The sequence below is a fragment of the Typopeltis vanoorti genome, chromosome 14 (assembly GCF_054136105.1).
Source record: "Typopeltis vanoorti isolate ZY-2024b chromosome 14, IOZ_Tvanoo_1.0, whole genome shotgun sequence".
In the NCBI taxonomy this organism is placed as follows: Eukaryota; Metazoa; Arthropoda; class Arachnida; order Uropygi; family Thelyphonidae; genus Typopeltis; species Typopeltis vanoorti.
Genome location: NC_143562.1, coordinates 27,461,995 through 27,481,387, shown reverse-complemented (window position 1 = coordinate 27,481,387; position 19,393 = coordinate 27,461,995). Strand labels below are relative to the sequence as shown.

Genomic DNA, 19,393 nt, shown 5'->3' with positions numbered 1-19,393 from the left:
GAAGGCAAGACTGTACTGCTACATAAAGAGGTAACACAGAATTCAAGCATCAAATTAAAGGCCAATCTGTGTGTCAGATGTTGTGGTTAAAGTGTTAGAAAGCCTGGTGAGAATCAGGATCCAAAACTGGGTTGCCAACAATGGTATCACATTTGATGGACAGCATGGATTTGCTAAAGAAAGGTCATATTTTAGTAATTTAGATAGTTATTACAGTAAGGTGAAAGCAGCATTGGAGGTGGGAGATGGATACACAGTAGTATACTTAGAATTTGCAAAGGCTTTTGATAGATAACCGCATGATAAGTTGATAATCAAACTAGAGTGGATGGAGTTGGATATTAGACTAGTGCATAGATGGCGAACCTATAGCACAAGTGCCAGAGGTGGCACGTCCGAGAATTTTGCTGGCACGTCAACAATTTACAGGTGATATCCTTTTATACGCTTATAAATTATTCAACTTTTTTTTTTAAATTATTACAATACATACAAATTAAATTTTATTTTATGAGAGAGAAGCTATGAAGATGTGCATATGATTGGTGTGGTATTAACAAAAGATTGTGTGACCCAAAGACAAAGGCAACTGACAATTGTTGAGTTGAAATGCTAATTCTCTTCAACCAAATTCTATAACATCTGAAACTGTCATAACAACATTCACTATATATTTCTTAGTTTTAACGCATTCACGACAGGGTGTCGTTTAATGTTCTGATGGAACTTCTCATTACCAGTGAGTTCAACTTGCACAAAATTTCAACTCTTGGTTGAATTTTATTCCTGCTTGTTTGGGTTGAGCTAGCAGGCAAACTCACACACACACACATTATATGTACAGTTACCATATTTTTTTGGAGAAAATAAAGGACAAATTAGAAACTGTTTCATAATAAATAAAAAAAACAGGTTGCGTTTATTGTTTCACTAAAACTAAAAAGCTTTATAATGTTTATTGTAAAATATAAGCATATACATAGCATTTTAAACAATCATATTATTACTTTAAAAAAATTAATTTTGATACTTTACACAAGAATGAACTTTTTTTAATAAATCAAGTTTGTATTTTAAAAATTCATAAAACTGTATTCAATTCATGTCAAAGTTCCATTTGGTATAAATGCATGCTTTCAATGTTTCAATTTTTAATTGCATTTTTATTACTGTCCACATATTTTTCACTAATGAAAATACTTGTTCAGTGGGGGCATTAGATCCAGGGAGACATAAGCAAAATTCAATGATTTTTAAAATATTTTTAATAGATACCTGTTTATCTGTGAAATATTTAAAATATTCAACCCTACTATGTCATTTTGTCGCCATTCTTCAATCTTTTCACTGGTGACATAACTTTTAATACACGAAACTTCATCAAATAGTTCGCTGTCATTCGTATTTAAGTTCCAGTGACTGGAAATGAACAAAACACTTTCCTCGATCTTCGCTGACAGAGGGATTTCTCATAGCAGGACCCATTCAAATACTTCCATTTCCACGAAACAGCTGTCCCAGTAATTTAAATAACCAATGCAGGTTTGGTAAAATTTATGAATTGCATCTTTAAACATGTTGGCATTAATATTCAATTTACTATTTCAATTCACAAAATAAAGGACAAAATGGTCATTTTAGAAAAAAAAAAATCTAAAGGACAGAGCAGTGAATAAAGGACTGTTCCTCTTAAATAAAGGACATATGGTCACAGTAATTATATGGCATGTTTCAATTCGTGGTAGAATTTTATTTGAAATTAGTCGTTGTCATCTGTCATAATGACATCGAGAATTTCAAATGCAATAAAACAAACACTTATTTCGTGTAATTGAAAAATTGGACAATAGTTTTTAGTTAGATACTGTGTTTCAGTGCAACATATGGTTGCACTGAAACACAGTTGTTGACTTGAGTCTATACAGCATAGTTTCTGTGGGAGGGTACAATAATAGTGAAATTAGAGACAGCTGGAATAAAAATGGCGCTAACTAATGAATCACACTATTTGTTGAGAAATATATTACACAGACTACAAAAGCCTCTGTACCTTATTCAGGGATAGGGATACAATAAAACTACACTTGTTTTTCTTGTATCTGCAGTATAATGGTTTGGGGAGGGCATCTTTTTAACCAAGGGGGGGGGACTTACTATGGCCTTGACGTGAACATGTTTAAACATTTTTGTGTGCGAGGTAATATGAAAAATTTTTTATGTCTTTTTTTCGTAAAGTAAAATCTGGGGTGTGAGTTATACACAAGGACAAATTATATTCGAATAAATACGGTAAGCATTTCGCTGACAAGTTGAGCTTCCCCTGCTCAGCTGACTTCTATGGTGAGTTACAATGCATAAATATTTTTCTCACTACTGTTTTTTTTTTTCCAAACCAACATTAAAATCAATTTAATAATACAATAATCAATTTTTTCAATAAATAATATTATAAATTTATATATAAATAAATATTATAAATAAAATAAAATATTATTTATAAAATTATAAATAATTATTTATAAAATATTATATATTATTATTAATTAATTAATAGATTTTCTATTAATTTTTCCCCTACTAAAAACTGTCCAGCACGTCATCAACTTGATTTGTAAATTTTTGGCATGCACTGGCATGTCAGCAACTCGATTTGTAAACTTTTGGCACATGCACATAAAAAGGTTCGCCACCACTGGACTAGTGCATTGGATTGGAGGCTGGATGTCTGATAGGTATCAACCCCTATCAGACATCCAGAAGAGGAAATTCAGTGGTGTGCATCAAGAGTCTGTATAAGGCCATTGCTGTTTAACTTATATGTTAATGGAAAGATTTGAATGCAGATATACAGTTCTTTGCAGATGATGCAAAGTTGGGATGAAGTATGAAGGGTACAGCAGATGTTTAGGCCTTAAAAGAAGACGTGAATAAACTGAGTGAATGGGAATGAGAGTGGGGATAACAGCTGAATGTTGCGAAATGTAAGGTTCTAAAATTTGGAAGTAGAATTTACCTTCGGTAGAGATATGTCGTTGGAGGTGGAGGAAATACGAGATCTTGGGGTGATGGAAGATTGAAAATTTAGAGGGCATATTGAAAAAATTATGAGGACAACGCAATGAATTCTGGCAATGAAACAGAGGACACTGAGTTATAAAAGTAGATTCTAGTTCCACTGTATTAGGCTACATATGGACAACTGTATGCATAGATTTGATCACCTGGTTTTCAAAAAGGATGAAGAGATGTTGGAGAGAGTCCAGAGGCAATTGACTAAAATAGTTTCTGATCTCTGGAATGTTGAATATGAAGAAAGGTTGAGACAATTTGCAGAGACTAATGTATAGGAGGAAGAGGTGTGATATGATAGAGATGTGAAAGTTGATAAGGGGTTGATATAGGATTAACGTTGAAGAGTTTTTTTCATTAAATGATGGGAGATTTGGGGGACAACAACAGGTCATCCCTGGAAGCTATATAAGGATAGTGTGAGCAAGGGAGTGAGAAGCAGGTTTTTTACATGGGGTCTTAGTATAATAATAATAATGATGATGATATATGGTTTACTTTTTTTTAAGCTTATATGGTGATCCGAATGTAAATTTTAGTTATATTAAACTAAAGTTTTTATTCAAACACGGTAGCTGTCTCCATAATTTTCAAAAATGCATATATGGTTTACCTTCTTTTCAGCTGTCAACCACAAAAGTTTGCAATCACATTTACCATTTAAGGTTGATTAATTTTTCCATAGGAATTTCTCCTAATGGAGTCTCCTCTTGATATGTCCATCCACTGTTCTCATTTCACAATATATTGTAGGATATGCTGTATTTTTAATCATTACAACTTCATGAATGAAACCATGACAAGTATCACAAACAGCAAAGAATGGTTCACTCTCTGACAGACAAAAAATGTTCATTAGCAGGACAATCATGGCAAACCTCCTCATTCTCTTAATGCCTATTTAATATAACTACAGAAAATATTTACAAATATTTTAGTTTGAATGACATAAAAGAGATAAATACACTTTGCCAATCTTGCTGCAACAAAATAAAATGCTTTCCATCAGTGACTTTTTTTTGGGCATGCTTAAGCTTCACTAGCTTTCTACCAAAAACAAATTCATCAGCACCCTGCTCCATTCTCTTTAGAATGAATATCATTTTGTTTTTAAGCTTTTTGTTATTAAACTTTTAAGCTGTCTTTGACAAGACAGCTTAAAAGTTTATCAGCATACTGATATTTATATACAACTTTTCTTATTCTATTTAATAATTCAACTCCCTACAATAAAATACAATAAAATTGTATTTTACATAAAATAATACAATAAAATTTTTCAATAAAGAAATCATGTGAAAATGTTTAAATAAATTCAGACATTTTCACAATAGAAATAGTAATGTTTGGAAGATTAAAAAAAGGAGAAAAAAATTTAACAGTTTAAGTAAGAATACCAGTTTAATGTTGCAAAAGGTAAGGTTTGAAAATCTGGAAAACTAAGATGGGATGTAGAATGTTGTCTATAGTTGAGGTGGCATCCAGAAAATTTAGAGAAAAGAATTCATCAAAATACAATTCACCGATCAACAATTTACTGAAAGGCAATTTATCAAAAAAAAAAATTAATCAAAAAAAACAGTTCATCGAGTGACAGTTAATTGAAAAAGCAGGTCCTCAAAAAAGCAATTTATCAAACGGCAATTAATCAAAAAAGCAACTTATCAAATGACAATTAATCAAAAACACAATTTATCAAAAGTCAACTCATCAAAAACAAACAATTCATCGAAAAATTACAATTGGCAAGAACTACAAATCATCGAATGAAAATGAACAGTAGATCGAAAAATGAATTATAAGATGTGAAGTGAAGTGAAGTGCATTTATCAAAAAGAACTGCAGTTTTAATTGATTTAACTTGTGGTGTAATTGAAGCTTAGCATGATATTTCCTTTATACTGTATTTACTCGAATATAGCTCGCACTTTTTCTCCAAAATTAAAGTTAAAATATTGTGGTGCAAGATATATGCAGGGATTTTCGGAAACTAAAGTTTTTCAGGAAAAAACTAAATTGGTGTTGATAATTAAATCCTCAGTATTCATTATAATTTATAATGGCTCACATTGTTTATAAAATTAATCCATTTAAATGTTAATTATCAACGTTATTTACACAATCGCCGCTCACCTTCATCATACAATATATTTGAACCTTTAGCGACAGTGCTTCTGTAATTAAATTAATTATTTCTGGCAAAATCATGTCCCAAGCTCTCAAAATCCAGTTGCACAACAGTTCTAATGATGGTCTCTTAATCCACCTCCACACAATCTACGATTGGGAAGAAGTCAATGCCCTCACTCCCACATTTCCTCTACTGGTTGCTTCCATCTCTATACATATGATTGATGTGGTATTAACAAAATGTTGCACAACTCAATGACAAAGGCAAGCCAATGATTGTTGAGTTGAAATCTGATTCTCTTCAACCGAATTCTGAAATCTGAAACTGCCATAACAACATTCATTATTTAATTCTTAAGTTTTCAACTTTTTTTGTGTGCAAACTATATGCAAAACTTTTAATTTCTTTCTTTGTAAAATAAAATCGGGGTGCAAGGTATACACGAGGGCGAGTTATATTCAAGTCAATATACGGTATATGTTGTGTCGATGTGTAGAAATTTTTTTTTGTTCTTTCAAGGGATATTACTTTCAGTCAGTATATGCATTTTGTATATTTTGTGGATTTTACACAATGCTGAAAAGATTATGTAAAAAATCTTATCATTCCCTCTTATCCTCCTAAAGTTGGTTGGGTAGCAATGACATTTTACTAGGAAATATTTAGAGAACAAGATGTTTTTCCATGGTCTTTCTTATCCAGTAAGTGTTTTATGACCTGCAAACCGGTCCCCATATGTGGGGACCGGTTTGCAGGATGAAATGCCCAAGTTTTTGGGAGTAAAACCCTGCCATCTCCATATGAGATCAGATAACTCACCTTCAGCTGAAGAGGACTGATAAAAATTCTTTGCATCATGCATAGGATTCAAACTCAGGTCTTTCTAACTAAAGGACTTTGTTTATACTGACTGAATTATATAGTCTCTGTTTTATTAGTAATAATAGTAGTATGTGATGTCTACACACACACACCAGTTATATGGGATGAATTTTACTCTGATTTGTTATTTGAACCATTTCATTTTTCTTTTATATTGCAATAGCTCTCTGATTTAGTGGAATACATGCAAATGTTGGGATTTGTAAAACGTACTAGAAGTCTGTGTGGTTCAGTTTTTAGTTCCACCAGGATCACTTTTATTAGAAAAATTTAGTCAAGTTTCAAAACGATATTAATAATTCCACTCTGGCTAGATGAAATTTAATGAATTTTTATAGTTAAGATCTATATTAAAATTTTGCAGTTTTGATTTCAATCTGACCATTGGTGTGAAAAAAATTAGGTAGAAAGAACTTTTTTGTCTAGAGATAAATCACTATTCACACAACAAAGTAGTAGGCACACTTACATAATAATGTCGTAAAAAACAACAAATTAATTATAACATCTCAGTGACCACCTACATGTGTTGTCTACATCTTGAGTGATGTTAGGTATTCTTACCGAACACTTTAAAACAACTGTTCTCAAGAAAATCCATCTTTTGATGAATTATGAGAGAATTCATTGAAAAATGATTGGTGAATTGCTTTTTTTTGATCAATTGCATCTGCAAAAAATTGTGCAATTAGCTGTCATTCGATGAATTGTTTATTCTATAAATTGCTTTTTTAGATGAATTGTCATTCATTAAATTGTTCTTTGATTAATTCTTTATATGATAAATTGTCATTCGATGAACTGGCATTCAGTAAATTGTTCTTCGATTAATTCTATATTTGAAAAATTGTTGTTTGATTATTTGACAAATTGTCATTTGATAAATTGCCATTCAATAAACTGTCTTTCACAAATGCTAGAAGTATCAGAAACAAAGGAATTAAAGGGGCTCCATTGATTGAGTTCGTTCACCCAAAAATTGTTGAAAAATGTTGGAATAAAGTTTGGGTGAGGATGACATCTGGAGAGGAATAGAGATAGAAGGGTATGATTTTTTTTTACCAGGAGTACTCATAACTATAAATTCACACATATACCACAGTAATTAACTTTTTAATAACATGTAAATATTTCGTCTTAAGTATCATAAGACATCATCAGTACAGTTATAAACAACAATAGGAATTACATTAAAAAAAAAACATTAGTGCACATGCTTACATTGGAATCCCTCTATGTATACAGTAGCGTGTTTAAGGACTAAATACTATTAGGTTGTTAAATTAAATTAAAACTGATAAACTTACTTTAATTACAATTAAAAAACTTAATTTAATTACAACCCAATAGTACTAGTCCTTAAATACGCTACTATATACATAGGGGATTCCAATGTAAGTATGCACACTAATGTGTTTGTTTGAATGTAATTCCTATTATTGTTTATAACTGTCTTATGATTCTTAAGATGAAATATTTACATATTATTAAAAAGTTAATTACTGTGGCATACGTGTGAATTTATAGTTATGGAAGGGTATGATGCATTTCACGAAGACAGAAATTATAAAAACAGCAGCAGACTAATATCAATGACAGAAAAATAGTTATGTCCATACAAGCTAGAGATTCAAGGAGAAGAGTGGCAGTAGTTTTAAGCCAGTATGGTGTGAAATAGAAGTGAATAGAATGAAATTCTTTAGCCAAATGTTGGTATGCTAATTATGGCAATATAGATTGGAATGATGAGATAGCAACTAGTAGTGTGACAATGAACTGATTACCAGGATGGTTGCCAGCCAATGCAATTCTGTGAAGAAAGATTATTATTATTATATCACACCTCCAGGGAGTCCAAAGACTCATCGAGGGAGGGCATCTACTCTACAACTCCTCGTCTTACTACTCCACCAAACTTCGTCATCTACCGCCAACTACCACCACTAATACTTTCACAGACAATCACAAACATCTATGTCTACGGCAGGATTTGAACCCACAGCCTTTTGGCTGGAGAGCGGATACGCTAACCACTCGGCCAACCAGGCCGACAAATATGTGAAACTATAAGATGGTAATTATGAGAAGCACAGGAGAACAGATTGCAGCTGTGGCATGGAATGAGGAGTTGGGTGGAAGGAGCTCAATGATGGTTGGATGCTATTTAAGAACTATCTAGTAAAAGCAATGCCTAAATATATTCCAAGAGTAAGAACAGTAAATCAGGTAGGAGTGAAATGGAGGAATGAAGAGATTGAGCATGCAATACAGAGGAAAAAGGCATTATGGAGGCAACATAAGATAAGTGATAATAATTTCATCAGGAGTACAAAGAACAGGCAAGGAGGACGACTTGGTTGGCAAGAGTAAAAAAAGTGCAGTATGAGAAACAGTAAGCCAATGAAGCAAAAAAGAAAAAAAAAAAGGGAGTTTGTATGTAGCCAATAAAGGAAAGAATGATTACGGTAGGATGGCATTGATTGGAGAAAATGGTATATGGACAACTCCTGTGGAGGATATAGTTGAGATATTTAGTGACCAGTTCAACAATGTCTTTCATTCTTGTGAATGTGACATCATGAAAACTTTGAGACTAGTGGATGAAGAGGAAGACAGATCGACTGTGAGTGACCAGAGGAGCAAAACTGATGATATATTACCACATATTTCAAAGGAATGTGCCAGGGAGTTGACATCTCCCTTGACAAATTTGTTTAATATGAGTCTTACATTGGGTCATTTCAAAAGGAGTGGAATGAAGGCAAGATTGTACTGCTGCATAAGGGAGGTAACAGAACTCAAGCATCAAATTATAGGCCAATCTGTGTGCCAGGTATGGTGGGTGTTTGAAGAGACAGGTGAGAACCAGGATCCAGAAATAAGTTAACAATAGTGGTATTATCTTTGATGGACAGTACGGATTTGCTAAAGAGAGGTCAGGTTTGTAAGTAAACTACTTACTGCAATAAAGTGACATTTGCATTGGATGAGGGAGATGGATACACAGTGGCATACTTAGATTTTCAAAGGCTTTTCATAGATTAACATATAATAATTTGATCGTCAAACTAAAATGGGTGGGACTGGATATTAGACTAGCGTACTGGTATTGGAAATTTTTCCACTTGGTTATACTATAAATTAAAGATGCCAAGAAATTATATTCTTGGTTTAATCCTTTATTCAAGAGTAAGCAAACAAAGTTGGCACCTGAAGTAATTTCAGAACAGGGCAACTCATATATTGAGGCTAATGACTTCACATCACTTGCCTTAGTATCTCATAATGCAAAGCACATATCTTTACAGATGTATAATGCCTGTATGATGTATAATGTCTTGAAATTACTTCAGATGCAAATTTTGTTTGCTTACACTTGGATAAAGGATTAAACCAAGAATATAATTTCTAGGCATCTTTAATTTATAGTATAACCAAGTGGAAAACTTCCAACATCTATCACTAATCCAGAGTATTTTAATAATAAGGTAAGACACCTTTTGGCTACTCGTATATGGAAATATGACTTCTGCATTACTTCAACCTTGGTATCACCTCTGAGTCTGGCTCCCATTGATGAGACCTCAATAAAGATTGAAACCGGTCTGGGCAGTGACTCTTTCCATAACGCATAGTATTATAGTATTATATCCCATAATGCAAAACATATATAAGGATATGTGCTTTGCATTGTGGGATACTATGGTAAGTGATGTGAAGTCATTAGCCTCTATATACAAGTTGCCCTGTCCAGAAATTACTTCAGGAGCAAACTTTGTTCGCTTATACTTGGATAAAGGATATAATTTCTTGACATCTTTAATTTAATAGTGTACTGGATTGGGAGTTGGCTATCTGACAGACTTCAGTAAGTTGTGTATGGGAAGCAATATCCTAGAAGGGAAATGTCACTAGTAGTGTGCCAGGGATCTGTTGCTGTTTAACCTGTATGTTAATGGGGGAAGAAATGAATAGAGATATTCAGTTGTTTGCAGATAATGCCAAGTCATCCTCCTTAATAGACTGAGTGAATGGACATGAGAGTGGAGATTCAAGTTCAATGTTGCAAAATGTAAGGTTTTAAAAATTATAGGCCAATCTGTGTGGTGGGTGTTGGAGAGATTGGTGAGAACCAAGATTCAGAATTTAGTTAACAATGGTGGTATTATCTTTGATGGACAGCACAGATTTGCTAGAGGGAGGTCAGGTTTTAGCAAACAACTTACTTACTGCAATAAGTAAGTTGTTTGCAGTAAGTGACATCTACATTGAATGAAGGAGATATGGATGTAGAATGGTGAAAATATATTGTTGGCTGAGAAGGGAATAAGAGATCTTGGAGTGATAGTGTATAAGGATCTAAAAGTTAGGAGACACATTACCAAAATTGTGAGGACAACACAATGAATTCTGGTAATGATGTGGAGGACAATGACTTGTAGAAGTAAGGGAATCTGGATTCATTGTATAAAGCCTTGATTAGGCCACATGGATTACTATGCACAGATTTAGTCACCTGGTTTTCAAACTGATGAAGCGATATTATTATTATTATTATTTAGGCTGCCATGGAGTCAAAAGACTCAGGAAACATAAAGGCCAACATACCACTCCTTGAACTCATTGACTCATTGTCAGTGACTGCAACTTAAATATCAGCTTATCATGTGCCACCCTGTCAAATGCCTTTACAAAACCAAAAAAATGGCACTATATGCTTTTCCCTCATCAACTGCTCTCGTCACTTTATTATAAAAGGCAATCATATTACTGAAGCAAGAGCACCCCCTTAACAAATCCATGTTGACACTCATATTATAAAAAGTACAGAAGCAATTAACAAAGGTAACTTCTGGTCTCTGGAATGTTGAGTAGGAAGAAAGATTGAGAAGATGCAAATTACAGAGATCAGTAGATAGGAGGAAGAGGGGTGATATGATAGAGACGTACAAGTTGGTAATAGGTTGTTATAAGATTAATGCTGAAAAGGTTTTTCATGAAATGGTGGAAGATGTTGGGAAAACAAGAGGTCATTACTGGAAACTGTATAAGAAGAATGTGAATAAGGGAGTGAGAAGCAGATTTTTTTGCATGGAGAGCTGTGAATGATTGGAATTCATTGTCTGAGAGTGTGGTGTCTTCAAAGAATTGGAATGTGTTTAAGGTATGGTATGGTGAGTTGTGTGCATAACAAAGGGACCTCTCAAGATTAGTCTTTGACTCCACTGGGGGTCTTGGGATAATAATAATAATTATTATTATTATCAAAAAGTGCAGACTAGTTGGACAAGGAAGCATAACTAAACAGAACTAGCCAACCCAAAACAGAATTAAGAACTAAAAAACTATTATAAAAAAAAGCAGATTTGTCTATTTTTAATAACAAGTTTAACAAATATAATATATAAGAAAGGATAAGAAGAACCATCATGGAAAATCTGAGTGTTTTGAAATCTGCTTTCATAAGTCATTTAAAAATGTGCCAAAATTGGAATGGATCACTTATTGTTTGAGATTCTTCCAACCATTCATGTATTGTCTAGAACCATCATACTGGACAGTAACTCAATAACTGAAATATTCAAATATTTCAATTAAAAAGCACTTACACAGGCAAACTACGAAGTATGCATTACAAGGTAAATAATGAAATATTAATACCCTCCAAGGTCTACGCAATCCTTTAAAAAAGTCAGGCACCCAGAGTGGAAGAACAACAGCCTCTTCTAAGAGTCTTTTAGCTTCTGACAAGTTAGCAATATTATCCCAACAAACATTAGGATCTCTCATAAGGATATCTCTTTCTAACATTTCAACCAATTCTGGATCATATCCACTGGAGTCAAATCTTCTTTCCTCCTCTTCCTAGAAAATAGGAAACATAAATATGTGCACTTGGTGAAATAAAAAATTTCTCAAAGATAATTAATATATTAACAATTTCCTTAAAACTTAGTATTTTATTACTATTAAGAGAAACCTCCAGGGAGTCACCAACTCATCAAAGGAGGACATACTGGTCTTGAATTCATTCATGCCACTTGCACGCACACACACACACACAACATCCAATGGCAGTCCATTCTAATCATGCACCGCTCTATGAGAGAAAATCTAGCCCTCACCCCCTTCTTGACAGCATTCATTCTCAACTTCCAAGGATGCCCACACATTCTTACCATACTCTCCATAAAATTAAAAATTCCATTTACTGAAATTCTGTATAACCCTTTCAAAAGTTTGCAAGCCTCAATCATACCACTCCTCTTTCTTCTGCTTACTAGTGCTACAGCCTACAAATTCTCAATCTATCTTCATAATCAGTATTCCACAATCCTGATATCATTATTGGCACTCTCTTTTGCACTCTCTTTCCACTGTATCAAAATCATGGAAACCAAGAGACCAGACCTATATGCAATAGTCCAAGTGAGGTCTTATCAATTCCTTGTAAAGAGGCAAAATGACTTCCTTATCTTTACATGTCAAGGTTTGTTTCAGCATTACAATTATTCTGTGAGTTGTATTTGCAATTTTTGCTATATGACCCCTGAACTTCAACTTCCTGTCTACTAAAACTCCGAGATTCCTAGCCTGATCAGTTTCTTCTAGCATAATCTCACCAATACAATACAACATTAGATATCTAATCACACCAAAGTGCATGACCTTACATTTATTATTATTATTATTACGTGATCCCTCCAGGGAGTCCAAAGACTCATCGAGGGAGGGCACCTACTCTACAGCTCACTGTCTCACACCAACTACCATCATCATCTACACCAAAGGCATCTACCGCCAACCTACACCACTATTATTTTCACAATCACAAATATCCATGCCCACAGCTGGATTTGAACCTGCAGCCTTTTGGCTGGAGAGCGGATTCGCTAACTGCTCAGCCAACCAGGCCATTGGCCTGGTTGGCCAAGCATTTCAATGTTATTTATTAACAATGAATTGATAGCCATTTTCACATGTCCACAATTCCAGCCTATTCAAATCATTCTGAAAGTACTGCATATCAGCAGCACTCCTGATTACCCTACCTATCTTTGCATCATCAGCAAATAGCTGTATATTACCTGTCAAACCTTCCTTGTGTGTAGACACAAGGAAGTCAAAATAGCAATGAACCAGGGAAAGATCCTTGAGACACACCACTGGTTACCTTGAATCTTGCAGATTCACATCCCCTCCATATAGATCATTTTTTGATATCTGTCAGTCAGCCATCCTCTTATCCATTCCAATAGTTTATAATCCAATCCTATATTCTCCAATTTATGCAACAGTCTTCAATGCTGTATTCTGTCAAAAGCCTTAACAAAATACACAAATATCATTGTGTATCCATTCCCCGTGTCTAACTCAGAGGCAACATTATTAATTAATTCTGAATAGAAATAGATTAATTTGTTTAAGTACAATAAACTGATTAAAAATATCCAGGACAGAATTTATTTTTTTAATATGGAAATTAAAGCATGGTATATACTGGTGACTTTGAATTATCTCCTTCAAAACATGATCCTAATAATTTTACACTGAGATTCTAGCTTTCTTTCCATTGTTCAATGCATGTCTGATATGCCTATTTGGAAATGGCTTACAGTAGCCACATCATGCTCCGTTATATAATATCTACAATGTTTAGAATTGTCTTCCTTTTCAGGATGCTTTTCAACTAGGATAAGAGAAAGAATGGGGAGCAAATCTGCTGAGTAAGGCAGGCAGAAAACCACAGGGGATGTTTTGGTTAAGAAATTCCTGAAAATCAAGACAGTAATCTAAAAGGCTAGCAAAACTGGTATGCTGCTAAGATGGCAATAAAAATACCCAAACAAAGACCAAGATCTGGGGTGGATTGATGAGTCAGAAGCGTGTTAGAAGACCAAATTATAACAGCTGACAATATTTGAATCCTGATAAATGAAAAATTAATTTGAATGAAAACTGCTGATAGGAAGTTGGCAACAATATAAACTTATAAACATCATGTAATACTATCATAGTATCCTATACAACCTGATGGTACATATTGAGAATTTAATGATGACAATGGAATATATGAAATTAAATATAAATACAGTACTTTATATGCAAATACTATTTATGTGCATTTATATAGGGTGAGTTACATAACATTGATCTCTCTCAGCTTAGGGGGATGGGCAATTGTTTGAAATAATCAGACATCAGGATAGGAGATTTGATGTTGAAATATCGATAAAACTGAAAATAAAAGACAGCGTGATCAATTTTAGACTTATTTTATTATCGGATAACAGTTTGATATTGCCATCATTATTGGTCTTTCCAGCAGGATATCTAAATCCTACTGGAAAGACCAGTAATAAAAGAAAAAATCAAAGCATCCTGAGGAAAATATCCAACAACCACAGTCCAAAAACAACTACTTTATGCTGGGGGGAAGGGGGGGGGGGACAGCAGGTGAACAATAATGAAATCAATATGAAGTACACATAATTCACCATTCCTGCATATAAGAAGATTTTTTTTTCTTTCATCTTCATTCACAAACAAATAAACCAACATTATTTTTGTCACTTTCTTCACACTTCATATGATCAGCATAATCTTGCACATGACAATTTTGACATGCAGTCACAATTTCTCACCCAAAAATTCTTCAGAATTAAGAGCTCTCTGTTTATTCCTTAGGGTTCTTGCACATGCTAAGAAAAATTTTTTAAATGAGCATAGACTGTAAGCCTAGGATATCAGTAAAATTACCAACAGTAGACACCTGAATTATTGATTTCAGAGTTCTTTAATGTTATGTAAGGATTTAATGATCTGGTACAATGAAAAATAACAAACATTAGAAAACTTGATTTTTGTAGATCTGGATCAGAGTTTGAAAGATCAGAAGTTACTAAATTTGCATTAATACATATCAAATCTAATCCTGTGGCCTCCTCTTTTAAGAGCATTGCAGCTGATGAACAGTCCACTTCCATGCCTCTCTATCTCTTGCTTCTGTAAGACACTTGCCCGTCCAGTCTTTGATGTTGTCTTTCCATTGCAGTCGGGGTCTTCCTCTCCTTCCCTCCGCCATCCTCTGCAATACTATTCTGAGGAGCTGTCCAGAAGAACCCCTCATCAAATGTCCTGCAAATGCTACTTTTCTTCTTTGGATACTAGCCATATAGTTAGGTTAGGTTAGGTTAGGTTAGTCTCTTTTCACCTTGAATCTTTTAAGAACCTCTTCATTGCTCACTCTTTCAGTCCAGCTGATATGATCCATTTTTCTCAAGCACCACATTTCAAATGCATTCAATTGGTCACTCATCTCCTTATTGATTGTTCAGGACTCACATCCATATGTCCCAGTGCTCCAGATCATTGTCTTGAGAATTCTTACTTTTAACTGTTTGTTCAGATTTCTGTTTCCTGATAAGTGGTATATTTGGAAAAATGCTGCTTTTGCTTTTTTTAATTCTGTTCTTAATTTCATAATTAGAACTATTATCATCTGTTATCCAACGCCCAAGGTATTCAAAACTTTTTACGTTCTCTATTCTTTGTCCATTCAAAGTGATTTCCATCCCATCATTTCATTTCCCTGAAAACTTCATCACTTTTGTCTTCTGAAGGTTTATTTTCCTTTTGTATCTCTCATTTCCACCCATGTTCAGTCTGTTCAAATTTCTTTGCAAGCCTTCCTCTGTTTCGCTCATTAGTACAATGTCATTTGCATATCTTATATTATTTATCAGATGTCCATTTATCTTTATTCCATCCTTCAAATCTTCCAAGGCCTCCCTCATCATCCATTCAGTATAGACATTAAAAAGGAGTGGGGACATCCCACACCCTTTCTTATGGGGATCCATTCAGTATCCTCTCCTTCAAATTTAACCCTCGCTTCTTGAGTTTTATATATTCTGAACAACCGTCTGATAATTTTTTCATTTATTCCTATTTTATGTAATATATCAAATACAACAGAGTGATTAACATTATCGAAAGCTTTTTCGTAATCCACAAAGCATAGATATAAATTTTTATTGCACTCGATCATTCTTTCTCCCAATATCCATAGTGTTGTAATAGCTTCCCTAGTTCCCCTGTTTCTCCTGAAACCAAACTGTGCTTCGTTTAATTCTCTCTCTCTATCATCTGTTCCATTCTTCTCTATATTATGTTGATTAGGACTTTTGCAATGTGGCTAATCAGGCTGATAGTTCTATGCTTATTGCAATCCATCGTTCCTGTAGTCTTGGGAATAGGAATAAAAATAGATCTTACGAAGCTTTTAGGTATTCTATCCTCCTCCAGACTTCTATTAAATATGATGGATAGAAGTTTTATTCCTTCCTTTCCCAATTTTATTCCTTCCTTCAGCAGCTCTCATCTGCTCCAGGAACTTTCCTGTCCTTTATTCTTTTAATAGCTGCCTCGGTTTCCCATTCCTTAATTTCTGGGGTATCATCATTTTCTATCCGATCACATTCCAGATTATCTTCATCTACATACATAAAGTCCTGTTACATACTTCTTCAACCTTATCATTTTTTTTCCAACAAAATCTTTCCTCTTTTCCCCTCAGCTTACAAGTAGAATTATGTTCTCCATGTCAGGGGACTAGCCTGATGATGGAATAGTTCAGTGGTAGGGCTGCTACCTTAAGGCTTCTGAACTAGCCTTCTTCCAAATTTAAACCCATAGGAGGAATGGGGTATATTGAAGAGGGAAAGAGTAGATTATAGTAGAAGTATAGTAAGGTTTATAGAGAGGGCATAGTTGTAAGCCCAGAAATGAAAAGACCCCATGGCCCTCGAGTACTCTAATAGCATAAGGGCCATAAAAAATGAAGAGTTGGCTGATAAGCTTTATAGGAAAGATTAAAGTGAGTGGAGCTTCCTCAAAGTAGAAGAAGAAGAGGATAGATCCAGCTAGGGATGATCCATGGGAGTGCCACCTCCCTTACAATCAAGATGATTGCCCCTTATGGCCCTGTTGATCCACGAGTCCTTATTCAGTATATTCGGACCACCCTACCACACACACATATGGTGGGCTCCCCTATCTGCCACCCAGGGGACATGCTCTCTAGAGGTTACAGGGTCCCCCCCGAGAGTATGAAAAGGTCCTCTTTCATCCTTCAAAGGCACCACTTTTTGTCCTTCTTTTCTTCCCTGAAATCAAGTTCAAGCCTTCATAGACCTTTCTCGTATCCTTTGCTGTATCATTTTCCTCTATTTCCCTGCAGACCTGATTGAGCCAATCTTCCTTTGCCTTTTTAGCCAGAATTTTTACTTGTTTACTGATCTCTTTATATCTGACTTGGGCTTCGTTGTTGTTCTTATTCTTCCATTTTCTTCTTTCATCCATTTTTTCTATCACTTCCTCAGTAATCCAGGGCTTCCTTCCTCTCCTCTCTGCCTCACAAAGAAGACGTTTAGCACATTCCTAGATTTTTTCTCTCTCTTAAATCAGTCCAGATTACTTCTAGAGGTCTATCAGTATCAATATTGCTGATCTTATTTTCTAGTTCAGCTTGATATTCTCTGATATCTTTTCTTTTTAGTCAATCAATTCTTATTTTTCTATATATTTAATATAGAGAGAGTGATTGTAAGTTACTGTATTTGCATTAATACATACACTACTCCATATATTTACCTAGTCTAGCCACAAGTACTGTTACTTGAAGAGCACATAAACCTTTAATCTATCAGTAAATCATTTCAGCTATTAGCACATACAATCCACATGGATAATGTGCATATAGCAGCACTTGATGTTTGAAATGTATACCCCACTGCATGTTCCTTCCCCATTTTGTCTTCATGCACACCCAAAGTCTATGAGGCCATATATTGATAGCAACACGCACAACATCCAACAGAAATGCTGTCACTGCTCACTCCAAATCCACTTTCAGGCTGTCGATGCTGGTATGTCATTTCTTGCAGGCTACTCTCTTAAGCGCCAATCATAATCTGAAGTCCAACGAATTCAGATTAGGACTTCAAAGCAGCAAATCACATGGTGATATGTGGTCAGGCATATTTGCCTCCAACCACTGTTGTGTGGTCTCTGCCTTGCGTGCAGGGGCTTAATCCGGTAGGCAGTGGACTTCCAAGTGTTGTTCAGAGGCTGTACCACAGATTCCAGCATGGTCTCTTGATACAATTTAGCAGAAGTTTGACTCCTTTCTCACAGAAATGCAACTTGGATAACCCTGATATATCCCTCCCCCCCACCACCACCAAACCATCACTGACACTGGATGATGGCCTCTCTCAATCCCGGGTGCTATGGCACTGCTGTGCAACCATCCGGGGCATGTAGCTGATCATTTTTAAGTAAAATGACTCTTCAGTAGCAAATATCTTCTCATCTGTGAAGAGGATATCTCTGTCTGTTGCATACATGCTGCCAGAGAAGTGCCTTTGATTTTATTACTCTCTACCACATAAGTTGCCATGTTAAGAAGTGTCCAGTAGAATGATGATAGGTTCTCACTCCACATCATCAGTTAGTACACATTGTTCTCTGCTAAATGTTCATCTCTCATGACATCACTTTCTGCATTCTCACAGGATTACAGCAGAGGTGTGCCTTCACAAGCTGTTACGTCCTATCACAACATGATAAACCTGTTCTTTGGTGGTCAGATACATCTTCTGTATTCATTATAATGGTTAATTATAATACACAAGCATCCTACTGATTCAGAGTGTTCTTAGCATGTTGAAAATAACAGGGGGCTACATTTCAACCTTGTAAAGTGCTATTATAGCTATACGGTTCTCATAATTACTTCACTGCATGTTAATCCATACAGCTAGACAACACTCTCTCTCGCTACTGATAAACATGTAAATGTTGGCTGTGCACAGCGCCACTAACAGACCTGGGCTCGAACAATTCTGTGGGCAGCATGGGAGTGTGGAAAGAAGTTGTAACAGTATTATGGCAAGACTGTGTGTATATGTATAGAGTAGTAGTAGTAGTATATGTACCAAATAAAAAGGATTTATTTCTTGTTAAACTGCATGTATTCTTTTATCATGTTCTTGACTTGATATTTTCATGTAGCTACTTATCAGTAAATTAAAAAAAAAAAAAAGTAATTTTGTAGTGTTAAGTTCCACAACTGAAGACATGACAATCATTTATTTTTCTTGTCCTCAATTGGGACTATTATCCAAAACTCCTCTTTCCACTCCTCTGTATGTCATACACAGGATTACTGTAGTCACATGACTGCAACTTGAAACCATGATATCAACAAAAATTCATACTTTGGTTACTAAATTTTCTGGTAAATTT

At 34.8% G+C, this 19,393-nt stretch overlaps 1 protein-coding gene across 4 annotated transcripts in view; it reads right to left on the bottom strand.

Annotated features, from left to right (window-relative positions):
• The window catches only part of LOC150099326 (katanin p60 ATPase-containing subunit A1-like), a 142,805-nt gene that overhangs the window by 82,295 nt on the left and 41,117 nt on the right, over positions 1 to 19,393 (bottom strand). For all 4 annotated transcript variants that reach the window (XM_090404507.1, XM_090404506.1, XM_090404508.1 and 1 more), the window contains one exon: positions 11,744 to 11,947. In XM_090404507.1, the coding sequence (XP_090260633.1) occupies positions 11,744 to 11,947 (204 nt within the window). The remainder of the gene's footprint in view (positions 1 to 11,743; positions 11,948 to 19,393) is intronic.